The 18,995-nt window shown below is 41.3% G+C and overlaps 2 protein-coding genes across 7 annotated transcripts; one reads left to right on the forward strand and one right to left on the reverse strand.

Moving 5' to 3' along the window:
* Positions 1 to 975: 975 nt before the first annotated feature.
* paqr4a (progestin and adipoQ receptor family member IVa) lies at positions 976 to 11,811 on the reverse strand. Its single transcript, XM_020094439.2, has 3 exons — positions 10,647 to 11,811; positions 6,987 to 7,205; positions 976 to 5,827 (listed from the first exon to the last, which is right to left on the reverse strand). The coding sequence occupies exons 1-3, from the start codon at positions 10,918 to 10,920 to the stop codon at positions 5,394 to 5,396; spliced, it is 927 nt and encodes a 308-aa protein (XP_019949998.1). The 5' UTR covers positions 10,921 to 11,811; the 3' UTR covers positions 976 to 5,393.
* A 3,333-nt stretch (positions 11,812 to 15,144) lies between these two features.
* On the forward strand, positions 15,145 to 18,890 carry LOC109633970 (perforin-1). 6 transcript variants are annotated; one of them, XM_069524735.1, is made up of 6 exons: positions 15,145 to 15,294; positions 15,796 to 15,929; positions 16,527 to 17,063; positions 17,187 to 17,325; positions 17,409 to 17,620; positions 17,713 to 18,890. In XM_069524735.1, exons 3-6 carry the CDS (start codon positions 16,531 to 16,533, stop codon positions 18,590 to 18,592), a joined length of 1,764 nt encoding a protein of 587 aa, XP_069380836.1. In that variant the 5' UTR covers positions 15,145 to 15,294; positions 15,796 to 15,929; positions 16,527 to 16,530; the 3' UTR covers positions 18,593 to 18,890. The 6 variants fall into 6 exon arrangements, with proteins under 6 accessions (XP_069380836.1, XP_019949736.2, XP_069380835.1 ...); XM_069524734.1 differs by having other exon boundaries at positions 15,162 to 15,294; positions 16,530 to 17,063; XM_020094177.2 differs by lacking the exon at positions 15,796 to 15,929 and having other exon boundaries at positions 15,152 to 15,294.
* Positions 18,891 to 18,995: the final 105 nt, after the last annotated feature.

Consider the following 18,995-nt stretch of genomic DNA (forward strand, 5'->3'; position numbering starts at 1 on the left):
ATAATATTACACATAACTGACACTGACTGATGTATTCCAATACTAAACCAATTTTTTTACCATATTCATGGTATCATATTATCATTTGATTAAGTCCTAAGTAATCACCTACAGCTGAGCTGTGGCTTTCTTATCTATCTTATGCTTGTGAAGACATTCAATCCTCATCCTCATCATTCATGCAAACCTATACTTGTGAGGACCCTCATTTAGTTTACCACTTGAAGAGCTGAGGTCGAGTAGTGTCCCCAAGTTGTGAAATTTTCACCCTGGAGATATTCAATCCCAATGATACATGTACATTTATACCCTCATTGACATATAATGCATTTCCAGGCCCACTGTATTTCATTACATAAACAGGCTTAGGGTTTCCTCAGTGTTTAATCACAGTGCTGACTAAACATATTACAAAATAAGGTGATAAGAAATACTAATAAAAAAATAGGCAGTTCAGATTCATTAAAATATGGACCAACCTTTAAGCGGGAAAATCCACCCATATGTTACAAAAACCAAAATTATCACAAGCTGCCAAACCCTTCCAGACAATAAGTGGGACAATTAAGTGATAAAGCGCCCAATCAGGCAACACAGCCCGACACAAGTCTTAACTGTAACCATCACAACTAAGTACATGTATATTCTAACAGCCTTTTAGAGATGTGAACACACACACACACACACACACACACACACTCCTTTTCATGTGGACTGTGTACACACACACACTCACAGTAGTGTCTTCAGAGGACATATATTGATTTCCTGGAGATTTACTCTTACCTTACCTGTACAGTTATAACTTGCCTACCGTAACCCTATCATTTCTTTACCTTTCCAGTTCTCTTAATTTTTGTCCCCATGAGAAGACAAGTCCCCATAATATGACTGTCCAAACAGATTTCAGTCCCCAGAACATACCTGGACCACACACAAACACTTCTCAGTAAATAACAGATACACTACAGGCAGTTTTTTTAAAAATATAGACTTCAGTTTATTGCACAATCGTTGCTGGAGGAGTGTGAGAGCCTGTCTGTTACACAGGACACTAACGATGGGCAGACGTGTGAACTGTAGGAAGGGGACAAACTGTGCATCTGTGGTCGTGCACATTAATTTGCAAGCACACATACTGGGTTACGAGGCACTCTGGGGATGCAATCAGCATCCCGTCAGTGCAACGGGAGAAAGTAAATTGGACAACATACAGATTACATGCTTGAATGGGCCTGTACACATACGTGAACACACACGGTCTGGAAATGTAAATGAAAAATGGAGCAGGATGACTGCAAACCAGCAATGACAGTTTAACCTCCTGTCATTTGGGCTCATTTGGCTGCAGTATCGCTACAGTAATGCCTGCATCAGTGCACATGAAGTTCCACTAGATGGAGCCACTGTGACTCCTTTGTCATTTCAAAAATCCCATAATGTAGCAGATATGAAGAAACGATAACAGACAGACCCTCCAGAAAGCTCCCTTCATTCTAAAGGAAAAGGATCATCTCATTATCTGTACATATAGACCAGTGTCATTATTAGGATCCACAGAATAACAGTTATCATAATAAATTAGTATATAACAATACAGGTAATCCATTATAAACAGGTCGCTAACAGGCTATCCGGCACCTGTGTTATATTAAAAAATCTGAATTTAGTTTTCTTATTACATCATGTCTTTTTTTTTTTCATTTAACATACAGACAAAAGGACAAAGACCAATTGTTCTGGCCAGGTTCCACTACTGTAACATGGTTTTAAGAGTTTTCCTCCATTTCCCTTCTGTCCAACCTGTTACGATCTGTTCATTATGTGAACAGTCTGGACAAAGAAGGCAGATGGAGCTAGACTGAAGTCTCGCAGCCATATTTCAGACAGCGGAGGTCAGGCCTTGGATGTTACAGCTACTGTTATGGCACCCTGAGAAGTGGGAGACCCAGGATGTTGGAGTGACACCCTCCATGACAGCGGATCAGAGAGCTGCTTTGAACAGACGCAGATTGACTTCACTGTTACGTATCCTTCGGCTGATAATGCATAGATAGACCAGTGGTAGTCACGAGGTATTCACAAGCCCGCCAAGATTCCCCCTCGATGGTCGCAAATGTCTTTCCCACGTGTCTGAAAGAGCGCTTAAATTTAAATGATCAAAAGCATTCTTAGTTAGGGTCACAAAAGGTCTACATCAGCACTTTTTTTCCTGTGGTGTTCACATACATAGCTAAGCAAACACACGTCTTTGATATTAATCTGCAGCACCACACCTCGCTGCATTCGCTTCCCTCCCTCATGTCTCTGGGTTTAGCTGTGAAGGAGAGCAGCAGCTTATCTATGGCAAACCACTGATCCCATGTCTTCTCACGTGTCTTCCCTTAACATATTGTGTATGTATGTAAAAATGAATAAAGGTATAGTTTCTGCACTGTATGTATATATAATCTACATACACATATTTACATTATTTATATGGACTTTAAATATGATTCAGAATAGTTTACTTTGATTCAAAGCCCTTTTGAGAACGATGAACAGTGCAGTTTATTTGATCGTGATGTATTGCCTCCGATCCGCTCAGTTCAATCAGCTTCCTATAGTAATGACCCCCCCCCCCCCCCCCACACTACCCACACAGTCATTTCCAAAAGTGAATGAACAGCCTGTAGATGGCTGCAATGAACAAACCATTAGCTAACACTATGAGACATCAGTTTCATCTTCACAGCAACTTTCATGCAATTTTGTCAGTTTCATTCAGTGGCCAAAAATACATTACTTTCAGCTTTTACATCGTACCACGGTCATGGTTCAGGAAGTAATCAGGGTGACAGAGTGAGATTTAGGAGACACAGTTTTTGACTCTTAATCAAGGCGAGGGCAGGGGTGGGGTGCAGTCTGAGGCTTTTGTACGTGATGGAGACTGAGGGAACTCCCTCCTCACCTATGAGTCAGTGTTAGCACAGGAAGCAGAGGACGTGCTACACCTCAGTTGACACTAATTTGGCAAGAGTGTGGGTGACGGGACTGGCAACAAGTCAGTAGGCGAATGCGACTGTTTGCATGGGAAATAAGTGCAATGTCATTAAAAGGGTCTGACGCTAGAAAAGAAATCAGGCTTCAGCCACTAGTCTTCAGCATGTATATAAAGATGGACGACATAACACGACAACATAAACATCTTGATCATCCCGGTGGCTGGCTACAGTATATAGTTTTTTTAAATTATTTTAGGTAGTTCTTGTCACACAGATGTATGTTCAAGTGTTCTTGATTCTGATAGGTTTGATTTTAATTACTTATCCGATGCTATAAGAATAGGGTGAAACACCATGATAAGTTACGGTTAGGATTAGTGTGTGTAAACCGTTAGGAGGCAGATACGCGTCGTCCATCTTTATGAAAGAAGTGAGCAACAGTTACTTTTACTCAAGAGTAGTGACTGAAATAAAATGGCAAATACTTAAGACAAAGTAATCGTGAACGTTCCCACAGTAATTTACACATGACAAGAGGGTGTAGGGGTTCATTCCTGTTCAGTCAGGTCAGCTTAGTGAAATACTCCACCACTTTAAAAACCCTCATAAGCATCTGAAACTCTGTTCGGGTAAAATAAAAAGTGCAAGAACACAAATCCAGTCGCAGAGCAAAAGCAGTGCATTTAAACAAGAACGTATAAAGTGGTAAAAATAACAAATCCCTGTAAACGTTCAATATCTAGAGTTGGTGTTAAAGTAAACATCCAAATACAGTAGAGTTGTGTTCAGTCAAGCCATCATGCATATGGCAAATGCCATATTCCTGGAAACAGGTCTTTTTTACACTAGTACTGTGACCCAGGAGTCTAAAATTGATTGTGTGAAGAGCTAATCCTCAGGATTTGCACAAAAGATATTCTCTGACCTCTACTCTGATCTGTCAGTCAGTGATCCTGCACAGCAACAACACTTTTCAAGCAGCTGACAGACGCACACTGTGTCAGTGAATAATCAAGACTCAATACAAAGCATAAATAAATAGCACATATTCCTTAACTCCAGTATTGTGCATATTGTGTCAATAGGAGTTTTACAGTGTAAAAACCTTTTATATTTACTTTTAGTTGCATTTAAGTTGCTGTAAAAGTTGGCAACTGTTCTGAGGAAGCCCCTCAGCTTTCAGTGCATGCTGCTGCCACATGTACATTAAGATTTAATGTACATACAGTAGCAATTTCAGTGTTAAACATAAACAGTTTCATCTTTGGATACTATTAACATAACATATACTGTAACTCTGTTGTACATAAAATGGGTTTCTAAAAACAAATTAGAATAAAAGTATTTTAAATAAAATGAAATAGTGGTGCAAAGATCTTCCTCACAATGCAAGGTTGTCATAGATGAACAACAATAAATAATAAATAGGACATGGAGTCCCATAAACAGGACGTTTGGCAAACACTAATGCGACTGAACAACACCGTTTGTAAACGTGTGCGATTTCATTTCTGAATTTCATTGGCACTTGTGTTCGGGTGCAAACGAACCAGATAACACTGACTGATAGATTCTAATGTGCGGTAATGGACACCGACAGTAAGAAAACTCAATACCAAAATGCTGTCTGTCTCAGGAATGAACCCCCTCACCTCATCATTATCTCATCATGTGACAGAGAGGACAAATCTAAAAGAGCGAGGCAACGGCACAAAGGGAACACAAACAGAAACAGTAAAATTCAGTCAGATGGACAAAGTGAAAAGTCTATGAGTGCTTTGTGCAGCACCTACAGTTTGTACGTGTAGTATAAAAATATAGGAGTGAGGGAGTCTGTGTTGTGTGTATGTGGGTTGAAGTATGGATGTGCTGCATAGGTAGCAACAGTGACATCTGAGCGACTCAAACGTGTGATACCATTCAGCCACAGACTGTCAATCAATCACATCAACGTACGCTCAAGTAAAACTTCTACTAAGTAAAGGCAAACTTGGCAGTTACCTTTGACTTGAGCCTTTACCTAAGACTTTATAGTGTTCAATACTGATTTATTACATAGTGTTGGAAATGTTTGTCTGTGTGTGTGTGTCTGTGTGTGTGTGTGTGTGTGTGTGTGTGTGTATTTGCGCTTGTGCGTCCATGTTTGTGGCAAGTGACAGATAAAATGCTTGTGCGTGTTGCTTGACATAATTTAGCCTGCATCGCACACAATACTGAGACGGATGAAGATGGACATTCTGAGTTTGAGAGCATGAGATGAACACATGCACAGACGACACATCGTCTCACCTCGCAGCATCAGTTCCCCCCCGATTCCCACCCACTTCCCTTTCCCTCTCAACCCCTCCCCCCTTCCCCCCATGAGGTCCTGTGATCTTTCATCCCAGCGTTCCCTGTGAGGGGGCGGGGTCAGTCTGAGGGACAGTTGTAGCTGTTGATCCACAGCAGGTCGTCCAGCACGCCCCAGTGCAGGTAAAGGATGGAGCCCACCACTAGAACATGCATGATCTGGTGGCTGTTGCACCAGTAGTCAAAGAGGCCCGGGCGGAAGCGCTCCGGGATGCGGGTGATGTTGATGACCCCGCCCAGCACAGCCAGGGCGTCCATCATGAGGAAGTGGCGTAACGATGTAGGGCTGCCACCACCGACACCCACCCAGCGGAGCAGGAAGAAGGAGAAGCGAAAAAGTGCCTGCCAGGCAAAGGAGCGCAGCCGGCGAACGCTGCTCCGAGCCGTCACGGCACAGTAGATGGCGTGGCTGGACAGCAGGATGTAGACTAACAGCGTAACGGTGCGGATGAACGGGTAGCACAGCAGCGTACTGTAGACAATGGGCAGAGCCCCTGAGACAAGAAAACACACACATGAAAGTCAGCACAGACACCGAGGACTCAACTCAACAGCAACACAAACACCTGATGGACAAAAGAGGTCAAACTGTCTGAACCTCGAAACACTGCAGCTTTTAGATCTTTTGATGTGCTGTCATGTCCTGAATGGTCTTTTCATGTGAAAGCTCCGTCACAGTCTCCTGAAAAATTCACTACATCCACAGGCAGAGAGGTCCTGATTTGCTGAAATGTATTAAATGGATTAATCTTGATTTATTCAGCCTTCAGTCTTTTCATGGGTAACTACTTTGTTACGGATCATTTAAGAAATTCTAGGCAAATCTGCCAAGTATTTTCTCATGCCAATTTCTCCTGTCAAAGTTAATAATTCAATGATTTATGTAAATGTAACATCTTTTTGGAAAAGGCCAATAATTTGAAAACAAACTAATACATTTGGCCAATGAGGAGATAGTGTACCTCCTCTTTCTGAAGAGGTAAACTCACACAACTTGACTCTGTGCTGCCCTCTAGTGGGTGTATTGCTTCACAACAATGCCAACGTAAAAGATTCATGGACGTTTTTTGGCACGGTTACAATATTTGAAACAAACATATCTCAAAATAAATGAGGCTTAATACAGTCTCCTTGGTAAAAAGTATAATTGATGCTTTAACCCATTTTACTTGTCATAATTGGTGCAGTTGCTTTACGTTAATGTTGGAAAATATAGCATTTAAGTTAAATGAGCACACTGAAATACCAGAGATCTAATGTCACACTTCTAATACTTACTGTATTATCAGTATAATGTGGATGGTGAGCCAATCTATAAAGCTTGTATGTTAAGTACATACAGTAATAAATGCAAAATAATCCACTTGTCATGGTAATATAAGCAGCAAGGACAGATCAATAATCATTTCAGAACTTGGATCATTTATTGCATTGGCCATATGACTTAGCAAAGCACTAAGCAGTCAGATGTGTTCTGACAAATCAATTTTGGTTCACCTCCAAGCATATAAGCAATACTTCCCTGGTAAATCAGTCACAATCAATAAAGGAAATTCCACCCATAAAGTAAAACAGACAGAACAGCAGCTCACAATGACTCAGTGATGATAAACGGTCAAGAAATCTGCTGAGCTTCCGAGATAAGACACTCACCCAGCGTGTTGATCATGCAGATTCCACACACGTCGAGTTTGAGGAGGGTGTGGTAGACGGGCTCCCCTCCCTCATGGTTCATGAAGAGGTGGTATAGCACAGAACCCAGCTGGGGTGACAGGCAGGCCAGGAAGTGCACCACGCCCAGCCACGTGACACTGATCTGAGACCAGGGGATGTTGAGAGGCAGCAGCACCAGAAAGCAAACCAAAGGAATGCCTGAGGGGCAGAAAGGTGAAGACACAACACAGGTTATTACCAAAGACTTCATAAAATAATGGACGTAGACTCTGCATCCAGAAGGTGAGGCCAATGCAAGCCTGAAACCTGTATCCTCTGGAGTACATCTTTACAGTTTGTAAATTATAGTCCCATTTAAAGTCAAATAAACAATAAAGCACTGTATGCATGTGACTGACGAGTACTACCGTGCAATGGGAGCAGGTCACAGTGGTGGGCTGTTCTGGTTTAAATATCACAAGATGGCGCTAGACAACATTTTTAACTCAAGGCTTAAAAACGGCAGCTCACAAACCAATGGTGACATCACGGTGGGTTGACACATTATTTTGTTTGCTTGTTGGTTTGTCAGCAAGATTGCATAAGAAATACTGAACTTGTTTAATTGAAACTTGGTGGGAGGGTTGAACATGTGCCTTAGAAGAACTTGTTCAATTTTGGCGTTTTCTTTTTTCTCTTCCTTTAACACTGCAAGATTGGACATTTTTTCTGACATTTTCATAGATTTCCCTGGGAATAATTAATGCATCTTGATGAGAAAATATGTTGTGCCTTGGCAGAGGTATTCCAGTTAAAGTAAACTTCACCTCAGCTGTTACAGATCAAGCTCATGTTTTGCATCTCAAAACACCTGAAACACAATAAGTCACGCACCTGACAAAGGTAGTTTACTTTTTGCAAAATATTCTGTGTGTGATTACACATTTCTGACAATAAAATCTGTAAAACAACTTTAGAAAGATTGATCCTGTTTGAAGTTTCTTCTTGGGGGCGTCCTGCGATTGACGAGAAACAAGAGCTTGAGGTAATGTGCATGCTGGTATGAAGACCATCGGCTTGAGCGCGATTAAATAAGAAGGAGACTTTGACCAAAGCAAATTACGGTGTCATGTTTATTTTGATGGATTGTCTCACTCTGGCTCTCTCTGAGCCTGTGGACATTGGATTTTTAAAAACTGCACAAGAATGAGTAGGTGTGAAGGGACTTCCTGCTGAGTGTGTGCAGACACCAGCAAGAATAATGCACAGGAGTGCAGAGGAATGCTACATGATTGGCACAAACTTATCAGTGTAACCCTGAAAGAACGACAAGGTTCACACTAAGACCTTTTTCTGATGCAGCAAAGGGCCCATACTGCTGATGGCTACAAACAGGGGGGCGCGCCGTGAAATTTGATCCATGTACAGTTGTAACTATCAGTTTTCACCCTGCGACACATATATCCCACTCCCTTCCACCTATTTTCACCCACTCTGCCTTTCCCAATGTCAAGGCGTGTGTCCTCGCCAGGTGATGCAGGCGACGGCATCTACTGTAACACATCTATTTTAAGTGTGTTATCTGTGCTCCTCCCCCCACTCGTCCTGAGCCAACTGGCTGGAGAGGACCTCCTCCAGAGGCCCACAGCACGTACGTGGTAAAGCAGCTGTGGGCTGACGTTCTTAGGTCTAAAACAAAGCAGCTCATTAATCTAAGCTGAACTGTTGTTACAGAATTTTGGGAAAATTAGACAAAAGCTTGGTGGATTAAACATCACTGACTTAAATAGGCAATGATGTTAATGGTGCTTTTGACGTCACATGCTCCTGACGTCACTGGAGTGTTATAAAGACTTCCAAGCTCCACTTCCCCGATGATCACTGCGGTGCTTTATTCTGTGAAACAACGACCTTCACCCTGAGGAAGTGGCCAGACTCAGCGAGCACAGATGAAGTGATACACTCTCTCACGCTATAGGGTATGTCTAGTTGGAGGTTAAGAGGGCAAATGGTTACAAGTCTTGCACTGCGTACCACACTAACGGAAGCCAGATCACTATCAAGCTGACACCCCAGTTTACCTCTGGCTGATCAGACTGACACATTACTGCAATCAAATTTGGATTGCTCCAACCTATTAAAAGAATGGCAGGTTGTGTAACTATGACATTTTGGACCAGATTAAAAAAAACTAAAACTGTTATTAGTTGAGCAACAAAGCTGGTAAATATCATCTAAAATGAACGGTTTTGCACACACAATATAAAATCTATAATGGCTTTAATCTAAAAAGTGCTTTTCTGTTTCCATCCTCACCCGAATTGTCTTCCTAGGAAAAGTGTGAGTGGCTTGATGAAATATTTATATCTATATATTTATATCTATATATTTATATCTATGTATTTATATATACACACACACACACACACATTATAATATTACAGATGTGTTAATGTTGAAGTAGCATTGTTACTGCCGCTTGGGAGGCAGGGTAAATTATATATATATTTCTATAGATATAGATATATATATATATATATATATATATATATATGATTATTCAACCAGTCAGTCAAACTGGTGACATGGCTGATAATTTGTTAATGATATACATAATGATATTTATTTTACATCATTGAAAGCAAAAAGTGTGGGGGGGCAAAAAAGTAAAACATTAACTTGTAACAGCTTCTCGTGTGAGATGACTTGCTTCGGGTATTGGAAATTTTTTATGTGTCTTAAAACAAATGACACTGATTAATCTAAAAAACAATTTGCAGATTGATCAATCATATTCTTAAATAATTGTAAGTTGCAGCCTTTTCATGTTATTTACTGTTGGGTTGTTCAGTGTTTAACAGTGCAGTGTATTTTATAATTTTACCACACATGTTTATTTCATATGTAAAATCATAATCAGAGAGGTATCAAGTTGTTTAAGTATGTTTGTTAAAGTTTAAGTTCAGTAATAGGTGAAATGTTTTTCTTTGAGTTGATATGCAGTAAAGTTACATGTAAATATAATAAATGCACACAGGGATATGTTCATTTCTGATTGATGTTTTAGTTGCTTAATGATAAATAACATGTCTTGGAAAGTCTGAAAGCAACAAAGTCTCTTTTTAAATATGAATGTAATTTATAATCAAAATTGTTTCCATGCATATTTTGTCAACTGATTAATTGATTAATTGTCTAATATTCTAACTCTGTTCAAGTACAGTACTTGGTTACTTTTTCACTAATGAATGTGTATTCGGGAGTACACACCTTTCACCAAAAAATTCAAAGCATGTAAAACTTGTTATTACTCTCAGATTCACTGGAGGTACTTTGACACTTGGATATATATGAAGGTTATTTGAGTTTTCTGAAACTTTGGACTGTTTAATAAACCAAAACAAGCCCATATTTTACTGACTCTCGGCGGACCCACATGAAATATGTATATGTGGTCAAATAGCAAGGGTTAAACTCATGTGAACACTTTGCAGGGTGTGCAGGCTTCAGTGCAGAGTCTTGGCATCCTTCCTCCTGCAGCTACAGTGCATCTGTACTGGGGGGGGGGGCTTCACACTGAAAGTCACACAGAAATCTCACCTGCTGACTAAGCAGCTCCAGAGCTCGGGCTCATCTTTCCTCTCTTGCTCTCATACTCACCGTGAGTGTAGATGTTTCCCAGCTCATTGTGCAGGTAGAACAGGCTCCTGATGCAGTCCTGCACGGAGGAGATAGGCCGGTATCCCGTCAGGACGTATCTGTTGAACTGAAGATGTGGAGGTGAACTCGCCCAGTCCAGCAGCCTGGGTCCGTTTAAAAAAGCCATAGCAAACAGGACGGTTAAAATGACGCCGCCGAACAAGTAGAAAACGGACTGTATACCTATGTACACGTTGAGTAAGATTATTGCAACGAAAACCTTATGGGATACCATTGGTGTTGGTGTTTGTTGGGGCTCTTTATAATGTGCTGTTAGCCGCCTAGCTTGGCGCTAGCGGGCTCCCGTCAAGTCTCTAGGCTACCCGGCGGCGGTGTGTCCGCGCTGCCGCTGTTTGCTCTGAACCGCCGGTACCTGTGCGAGTGTCATCCGCGGGGCTGGAGACAGACACGGGCAGCCACGTACATGGTGCAGCCTCGGCACGGTCATTACACTTGGCATGAAAAATCAAAAAGTCAGTGCGGCACCTTCAAGAGACACTGGAGGCTCCTCGTCATGTTAACGCCGCTTCCTCGTTGGTTAGCATTCCGCAGCAGGAGCGGCAGCGCAGGCTCGAACGCGTGCCGGACAGGGATGCTGTGTGAGCCGCTGGTCCATCCGCCTCCAGAGGATGCTAGCTTGGTCCTAGCGGTCACACTTGCAGTGGAGGACTAGCAGGTCACACCGGACTCACTTCAATGGAAGGGTTCATGTGCCCAGGTCCGCTCAGTGGGATGGTGACTAGCTTTCATAAGGCTATTTAAAAAAAAAAAAAAATGATGAGCTCCGTGATTGTGAAGCGGAGATTTGGGGAATGACTGCGGGGCTAGCGAGCCGGAAAGTCGGCTACCGACGTCCTGTGAGTGGAGCCGAGGGGGCTGGTGTTTGAACCGACTGACCCCGAGCACACGCGGTGAAGTCCGGACAGGTTGAATTCAGCTCCTCCAACAGCAGTTTGATGAGATTAGGTGCCGCCATTATTCCAGTGTGTCTGTGTCCCTTGCAGCGCGGAGTGTTCCCGGCGGCCTCAGCTCTCCCGCACCGCTCCACGCCACCGCCAAGTTATCTGGATTCATCAACCAATCACGTCCGGTCAAGCATTTTCAAAATAAAACCCGAATCAGTGAATCTGCACGATGTTAAGTTTTGATTCTGGTTCCCATAACTCATTCCCTTGTTTTACACATACTCGTTAAAAGCCTCTATCATTTTTAAAAGCCATTTCAGACACGTGAGGCCTTTAATTTAACAGTCAAAACGCAAAAAAGGGCAATTTTCCCCATCCTCCCTGCCCGTGTGGACCAGACCTCCTTCAAACACTACTAGTTTCATCTAAATTTGTCAAATCTGGATGAGATAAACCCACAATACACTATTTTTTAAAAATCTTTAGATTTGTTAAAAACGTATTTTATTACATTTGTGAGAATACCCCCAAAAGCAATGTTTTTGTGTTTTCTTCCCAATCAGACCACATTGGACTGGGGTGTAAATCAAAAAACACTCAAATAAGGCCTACATTGTAGAGGAGAATAATATAGTTTCAGTTTCTTGTTAAACTGTTATTAAATTTGTTTAAACATCAAAAAGGTTATCCCAATCCAACCACATTGGTCTATGTTTAGATCCAAATCCACTATATTTAGAATGTTAAATCAGGCCTAGAGTAAGAGTGAGAGTGTAAAAACACTTTAAATATATATTTTGGCTTGTAAAACCTTAATTATATTTGTGAAAACACTAATATGATAAAGGTAAACGGTAATTTCACAATGTTTTCCCAATTCGACAACACTGGATGAGGTCGAGATCAAAAATCATAATAGTTAGATTTGTCAAATAAGGAGCAGTGTAAAATTATTCTCAAGTACAGTTTGAGTCATTTACTGTATTTAATCAAACACACATTTTTTAAATTTTAATTTCACAGCTTTTTCTTACCAAGACCAAATCCAGATCATTTAATGGGATAGTTTACCCAAAAATGAAAATTCACTCATCATCAACCCCCCTCATCACCACTATGTAAATGGAGGGTTGGGTGAATAAACACTTTTGGAGTTTCAGGGGTAAACAGCGTTGCAACCAAATCTTATAGATTGAAGGGGTTGCATCTTCAAACAGAAAAGAACAACAGAAAATAAGCACAACATACCTCCGTACTGCTCTTGTGGTGTTATCCAAGTGTCTGGAAGCACTGACATTCAAATTCGACTCGAAACTGCATTTCATTTACACCAGGGGTCACCAACACGGTGCCTGCGAGCACCAGGTAGCCCCCAAGGACCACATGAGTAGCCCGCAGGCCTGTTCTAAAAATAATACAACTCACCAGTGAGCTGCGTCTAAAATTTGATATGCGTTTCTAATTAAATGTAATTATTTACTTTTAATACTATCAAATTTTTATTCTCATGTTGAATTTGACTATTGACTATGATTTGTTAAAAGGGTTTGTCAGTGGCTAGTGAAAATGGAACATTTTTCTTATGAAATGTTGTAGTGATCATCTGAAAATTTAAACATTAATAATAAAGTGTAATATATAACTAAAGGTAAAGTGAGCAAATGTGTTATTTCAGAAGAGTGTATCAAACTGGTAGCCCTTTGTATGACTCAGTACCCATGAAGTAGCTCTCAGTTTCAAAAGGGTTGGTGACCCCTGATTTACACCATGTTTTTAGCCTAAATGTTTGCTTCGCACACACCGCACAAACTCACACCTCCATGCTTTCGCCCAAGGGGCACATGATGATGTTCAATAACTGCAGTAAAGATGTTCTTACTTATATTGAATTTGGCTGCAACAATGTTTAACCCTGAAACTCCAGATGGGTTTTGTGGACTCAAACACTTCACCCACCCCTATATCAGCATGATAGTGGTGAGTACATAATGAGTGAAATTTCAATTTTGGGTGAAACATCCCTTTAAACCTTTTATTACTTTGGAGGAGGCAACAGTAAACTGCATTTTTGTTCTCATTAGTATCAGTTAAAGTTTCAGGAAATTAAAAGTATTCTTAAAAGTGGTTTAATGTGATTTCGCAACAATAACTTGAAACATAGAGAATGAGTCACCATTGGAACCTGACACCCTCTCTTCTCCACCCCCTGTCCTTTGTATGATTGTGCACATATTGAACCTGTGAACCAGTACTACCTTGTTGGAATAAAATACCTGGCATCACTAAGTCCGGTCTTTCAAAGCACATAAAAAAATACTTTATTTTACAGAGTACATTTTATTTTGTAGGTGCACCCTCTCCACTTCTGGTCTTATTTTGGTTGACCGGCTGTTGACCGACTTGGTTGTGTAAATGCCAACACTGATTTAGAAGCATTTTACTTATCACCAGAGAAATTATTTTTGTTGTAAAATATTATTCGTAAGTTTTCACTAATAAAAAATAAATTAATTGCAGCAACATGCATCTTTATCTACTGTAGTAATATCAGATTTAAAAAATAGGTCAGCCCTTCAGCGATATCTCCAATGGTCTAGATGTAGACCAGAGAAAGAAAATACTATTTATAACTCTGATTTATGGTCCGATTTCCCCCCAGATTTGAATGATTATTTAAGCATTGGTTTTTGAGGGAAAAATTCATGGATCTTAATGAGAAAAATTTTTACATTATTTTCACATTTAGGAGACTGATATCAATGAATACAGGAAGTTTCATGTAGATGAAAAAAACTGAATAGTGGATTTAAATGGTGGTTTCATAGGGGCAGTAGGCTTTTTTCAACCACTGTTCAGTAACATATTTTAGCACAAATTCAGACAAAAGGCCGGATCCACTTTCTTTAACAGTGTGAGATCAATCTAGACGTTAATGTGGGTCAAAGAAGCGGCTCACTGATGTTGGCTGGTGCCCATTCTAAACTGGCTGAGTATTCTATGGAAAAGACCAAGAAGGACAAGTTCAGTTTCACAAGTCAAAGTATATCCTGTGAGTATTACAGGTAAGAAGATGACAAATCAGCTTAAGCTTTTCTCTACACACTCCTTAAATAAATGCAAAACTCTTATTCACTCCTAACATTCTGTTCAGTAACATATTTGAGCACAGATTCAGACAAAAGGCCAGATCCACTTTCTTTAACAGTGTGAAATAAGGTGCTCTCTACAAAGTGCCATTGTAGCTCAGATTGTCATTGTTCAGTGTTGCTTTGATTCACCACCATGTCTTCTTCAAAGCTCATGCTTTTACCGTAGCCACTTTGTCTTTGAGATCTACTTTGGCAATTAATCACGAATGTGTCACACTCTCCTGTTCTCATAGTCCTCGACCACAGCCCACCACCACTACAGAGAAATGATAGGTTTGTGGTCTCTGGTTCGTTAGTGACTGGAAAGCCAGCCTTTACTTTCATGTTGTCACCATTAGTTTGAGTTTATCTGCAGACAACCAGCTCCTCCCACTCAACAACACTTCTGCTCAACATCGATGAAACTGTCCAACCACATTTCCTCTGTTCTCTTGTAGACCACCGTCACCTCGTCCCCATCAGCCCCCTCTAACCTGCTTTTTTAAACGTATAAATTCAAAGCTCTGACATTCATGCTCGCAGTCAGTTTCTGCAGCAGTTACAGGCAAGATTGAGGTGAGTCTGTGCTGACGTGTTTATATTAAGATATCCTTGCATGTATTACTTGGTCTTTCTGTAGTCATGTCACGTTTTTAAGTCCATTACTGTATAGATACATGTAATAATGAGAGCTGTAAGAGGAACATTTGTATGTCTGTCTATATAAAGTCGAATCAACTTAAAATATTGAATTTTATTCAACTCAGTTCGTTTTTCTATGCAGAACTCATAAAACAACATTTAACTTTTTAACTTCTGTAAACACCCACAGGGTCCCCTTTAAATGCCGGGTGCAGGTGTATATTTTGATTAATAACCGACAGTTCCAAATAAATGCCGGGTCTAATTAATTTTTTTAAAATCAAAGAAGAAGACATGACCACTGACACTGCACGTTTTTCTTTTTCGCCTTTTTCATGTATTGTTCTTGCTTTCTGATGATCGCCATGGCTCCGGTGCAGCAAAAAAATAAAAAGTACCACTTGAAATTCAAACTTTCTGTCGTAAAATATGCAGAGAAAAACTTGGGGAAGCAGCCGCTAGACATTTCTCTGTCGACCCCAAGAGAGTGAGAGATTGGTGGAAAAATAAAACTGAGCTTCAGCGTCTGTCCGAGGAGGACAGCAAAGGGGCCAGGCTGCCTAGTGGAGGTAGGAAGAAGGCTAGCGAGTCTCCTATAAGACAGATATGGTTTTATTGTTGTCTACATTTATTTGTCTGTCCATTATTAGCTGGACGGATTACCAAGAAACTGGGTGGAAGGGTGTAGTATCGGTCAGGGAAGACTCCATTAAATTTGCAGTTCGAAGACAGTCCAAAGACATACAGATTGGGGTTAGGTTAATTGGAGACTCTAAATTGTCCACAAGTGTGAAAAGTTTTTTTTATGTTGGCCAAGTGATATGCTGGCAACCTATAAAGGCTGTACCCTGCCTCTCGCCCTATGTCAGCTGGGATAAGCTACAGTTTACCACGCAATGCTTAAAGGATAAGCAATACAGATAATGGATGGAAAGATGGATGGATGGCCGAGGAAATTGAATCCTACACCTCAGCAAAAGCAGCATAAAGGCCCAATAAACAACATAACATGATTTCCAGAGTCAAAAGACACAAATCACAGAAATCACAGTTTTAAGATTAGTGGGAAATGTGTGGCATTTAAAAAGGAGAGTGACACATGCAGTGAGCCACTGTTCACTGTGTTAAACTGCTTTACTTATATTTGTTTCCATCTCCCATCCCAGCAGCATGTTTCTGTTCAATTTTGTCATCTGTGCCGGCCTTGTGCTGTCCCTCCCTCAGCACACCCATCAGTCATGCACTGACGGGAAACCCATGCAGTGTCAAAATGCAGAGTACGCTCCGGGTGCCAATTTGGCCGGGGAAGGCTTCGACATCACCAAACTGGAGCGTAAGGGTGCCTTTGTGATCGACATGAATCAGTGGAAACGCAGAGACAAAACTTGCACCCTGTGTACCAATCCCTACATGGAGAACAAATGGCAAAAGCTACCCTTGTCTGTGTTGGACTGGAGGGCAAAGCAGTCCTGCAGCAATAAAGTGGCCAGTAAACTCCACCGGTCCAGTGAGTCTCTGGTCAGTTCTAGCTCTGCATCTATTGAAAACAACTGGCAGATCAATCTAGACGTTAATGTGGGTCCAAGAAGCGGCTCACTGATGTTGGCTGGTGCCCATTCTAAAGTGGCTGAGTATTCTATGGAAAAGACCAAGAAGGACAAGTTCAGTTTCACAAGTCAAAGCATATCCTGTGAGTATTACAGGTAAGAAGATGACAAATCAGCGTAAGCTTTTCTCTACACACTCCTTAAAAAATGTAAAACTCTTATTCACTTCTAACATTCTGGTCTGTGTTTCCCTCACGTCTGGTTTCTCACTGGGAACAGCTACAGAGTGAGCAACACCCCCAAACTGCACAAAGAGTTTAAAAAAGCGGTGAAACAGCTTCCCAAAGAGTACAGCTCTAAATCCAAGCAACAATTTTACAATCTGATTGACAACTTTGGCACACATTACATCACTAAGGTGAAAGAAAACCCCAAATAAGCTATTTTATACAAAAATAGCACATATAAGATAATAATAACAAATATATAATATAATTCCAGGTGAAGTTGGGGGGAAGTGTTGAATCTGTGACCAGCATCAGGCAGTGCCAGGCCAGCCTGGAGGGCCTCAGTGTGGAGGAGGTGCAGATGTGCCTGGAGGCTGAGGCATCTGCCAACTTTGTGGTTGAGGTAAAAGCTCAAAATAAATTCTGCAAAAGGGACGCTAACAAGATGGAAAGTAAATCATCGTTCTCCAGCCACTTCGGTGACAGGTAGGGAACATTTTTTTCATGTATTAAATCAAATGTTTTCTCTCCATTTGCACCTCTAAACTCATTTGTTGAAACTATACTTTCCTTTGCAGGTTCACAGAAATAAAGGGAGGCCATACCACAGAGCCTGATCTTCTCTTCTCTGCTGACAAAGATCCATCAGCCTATAAGGAATGGCTAACCACACTCCCAGAGCACCCAGACATCCTCTCATATTCCCTGAAGTCACTTCATGAATTATTACCGCGTAACCCACCTCTCCAGAAGAACCTGCGCTCAGCCATCAGCCATTACATCCTGGAGAAAGGCCTGTTGAGGAACTGCAGTGAAAGCTGTCGGGCCGGGATCAAGAGCGGCTCGAAGGATCCCTGTGTCTGTCAGTGCCACAACGATCCAGCTGTTAACCAGAACTGCTGCCCGACCCGTGTGGGTATGGCACAGGTCATCATAACCGTACAGCGGGCCACTGGTCTTTGGGGTGACCACACAACTTCCACAGATGGTTACGTGAAAGTGTCCTTAGACACAAAGTTAGTGCAGCAGTCTCCTGTCATTAACAACAACAACAACCCACACTGGGCCATGGTGGTCCCCCTGGGTTCTCAGGATCTGTCCTCACTCCCTAAGGTGAGATTTGAAGTGTGGGACAGGGACAACCAATGGGATGACGACCTGTTGGGAGCATGTGAGCAAGTTCTGTCTGCTGGTGTCAAGGAAGAAATGTGTCAACTGCAGCACGGCTTGCTGTACTACAAATGGGAGGTGAGATGTGCCCCGAGCCTGAGTGGAAATACATGCACAGAGTATAAGTCTTCACCTATGAGTTCAAGCCTGAACAGCCTGTATGTGTCCCGTCATGCCCACCCAATTCCAAAGGCCCTCCTGTTAAAGATGGGTGTGTTTGTGGACAAATCGAGTTCCCAGGGAAACCAGAGTCTTACAGCTAAGAGTCACATGTTTGACGTGGTGTAATCTGAGGCCAATGTAGCAGCTGCAACTCAGTTGTGGAAAACGTTCCTATTATTATGTCCAATTTTGGTTCAGTATGCTTTGCTTTTAAGCCTTCAACTAGCAGTTTCTATGCATGAACTGTTAATGAAGCTACATAGATTATTAAAATGTAATGTTATAAATGTAAAAAATAACAAATAATAAATAAAAGCTGTGGCAGACAATACATTTTTATTTCTTATCAATATACTGTATGCATTTGTGATTCATTGTGCCTATTTGATCTTCATTTATCCACAATAAAAGCATCATATCTGTACTGCTTGTTGTATTCCATGTCTCATCTTCTTACTTTAAGTTTCAATTTGAGTGCTGGTGTTCACTTTATCTCAGACAGTGCTGCCCAACATGAGACAGGAAGTGG

Source organism: Paralichthys olivaceus, chromosome 5 (assembly GCF_024713975.1).
Source record: "Paralichthys olivaceus isolate ysfri-2021 chromosome 5, ASM2471397v2, whole genome shotgun sequence".
Classification (NCBI taxonomy): domain Eukaryota; kingdom Metazoa; phylum Chordata; class Actinopteri; order Pleuronectiformes; family Paralichthyidae; genus Paralichthys; species Paralichthys olivaceus.

Bases quoted from the DNA above. Each gene is read 5' to 3' on its own strand.
- paqr4a (XM_020094439.2), bottom strand. From the start codon at position 10,920: ATGGTATCCCATAAGGTTTTCGTTGCAATAATCTTACTCAACGTGTAC. The intron at 7,206-10,646 runs GTGAGTATGAGA...TCTGCCCCTCAG, and splicing joins GGGAAACATCTACACTCACG to GCATTCCTTTGGTTTGCTTT. The intron at 5,828-6,986 runs GTGAGTGTCTTA...TTCTTGTCTCAG, and splicing joins CTGCATGATCAACACGCTGG to GGGCTCTGCCCATTGTCTAC.
- LOC109633970 (XM_069524735.1), top strand. From the start codon at position 16,531: ATGTTTCTGTTCAATTTTGTCATCTGTGCCGGCCTTGTGCTGTCCCTC. The intron at 17,064-17,186 runs GTAAGAAGATGA...CACTGGGAACAG, and splicing joins ATATCCTGTGAGTATTACAG to CTACAGAGTGAGCAACACCC. The intron at 17,621-17,712 runs GTAGGGAACATT...TTTCCTTTGCAG, and splicing joins TCCAGCCACTTCGGTGACAG to GTTCACAGAAATAAAGGGAG.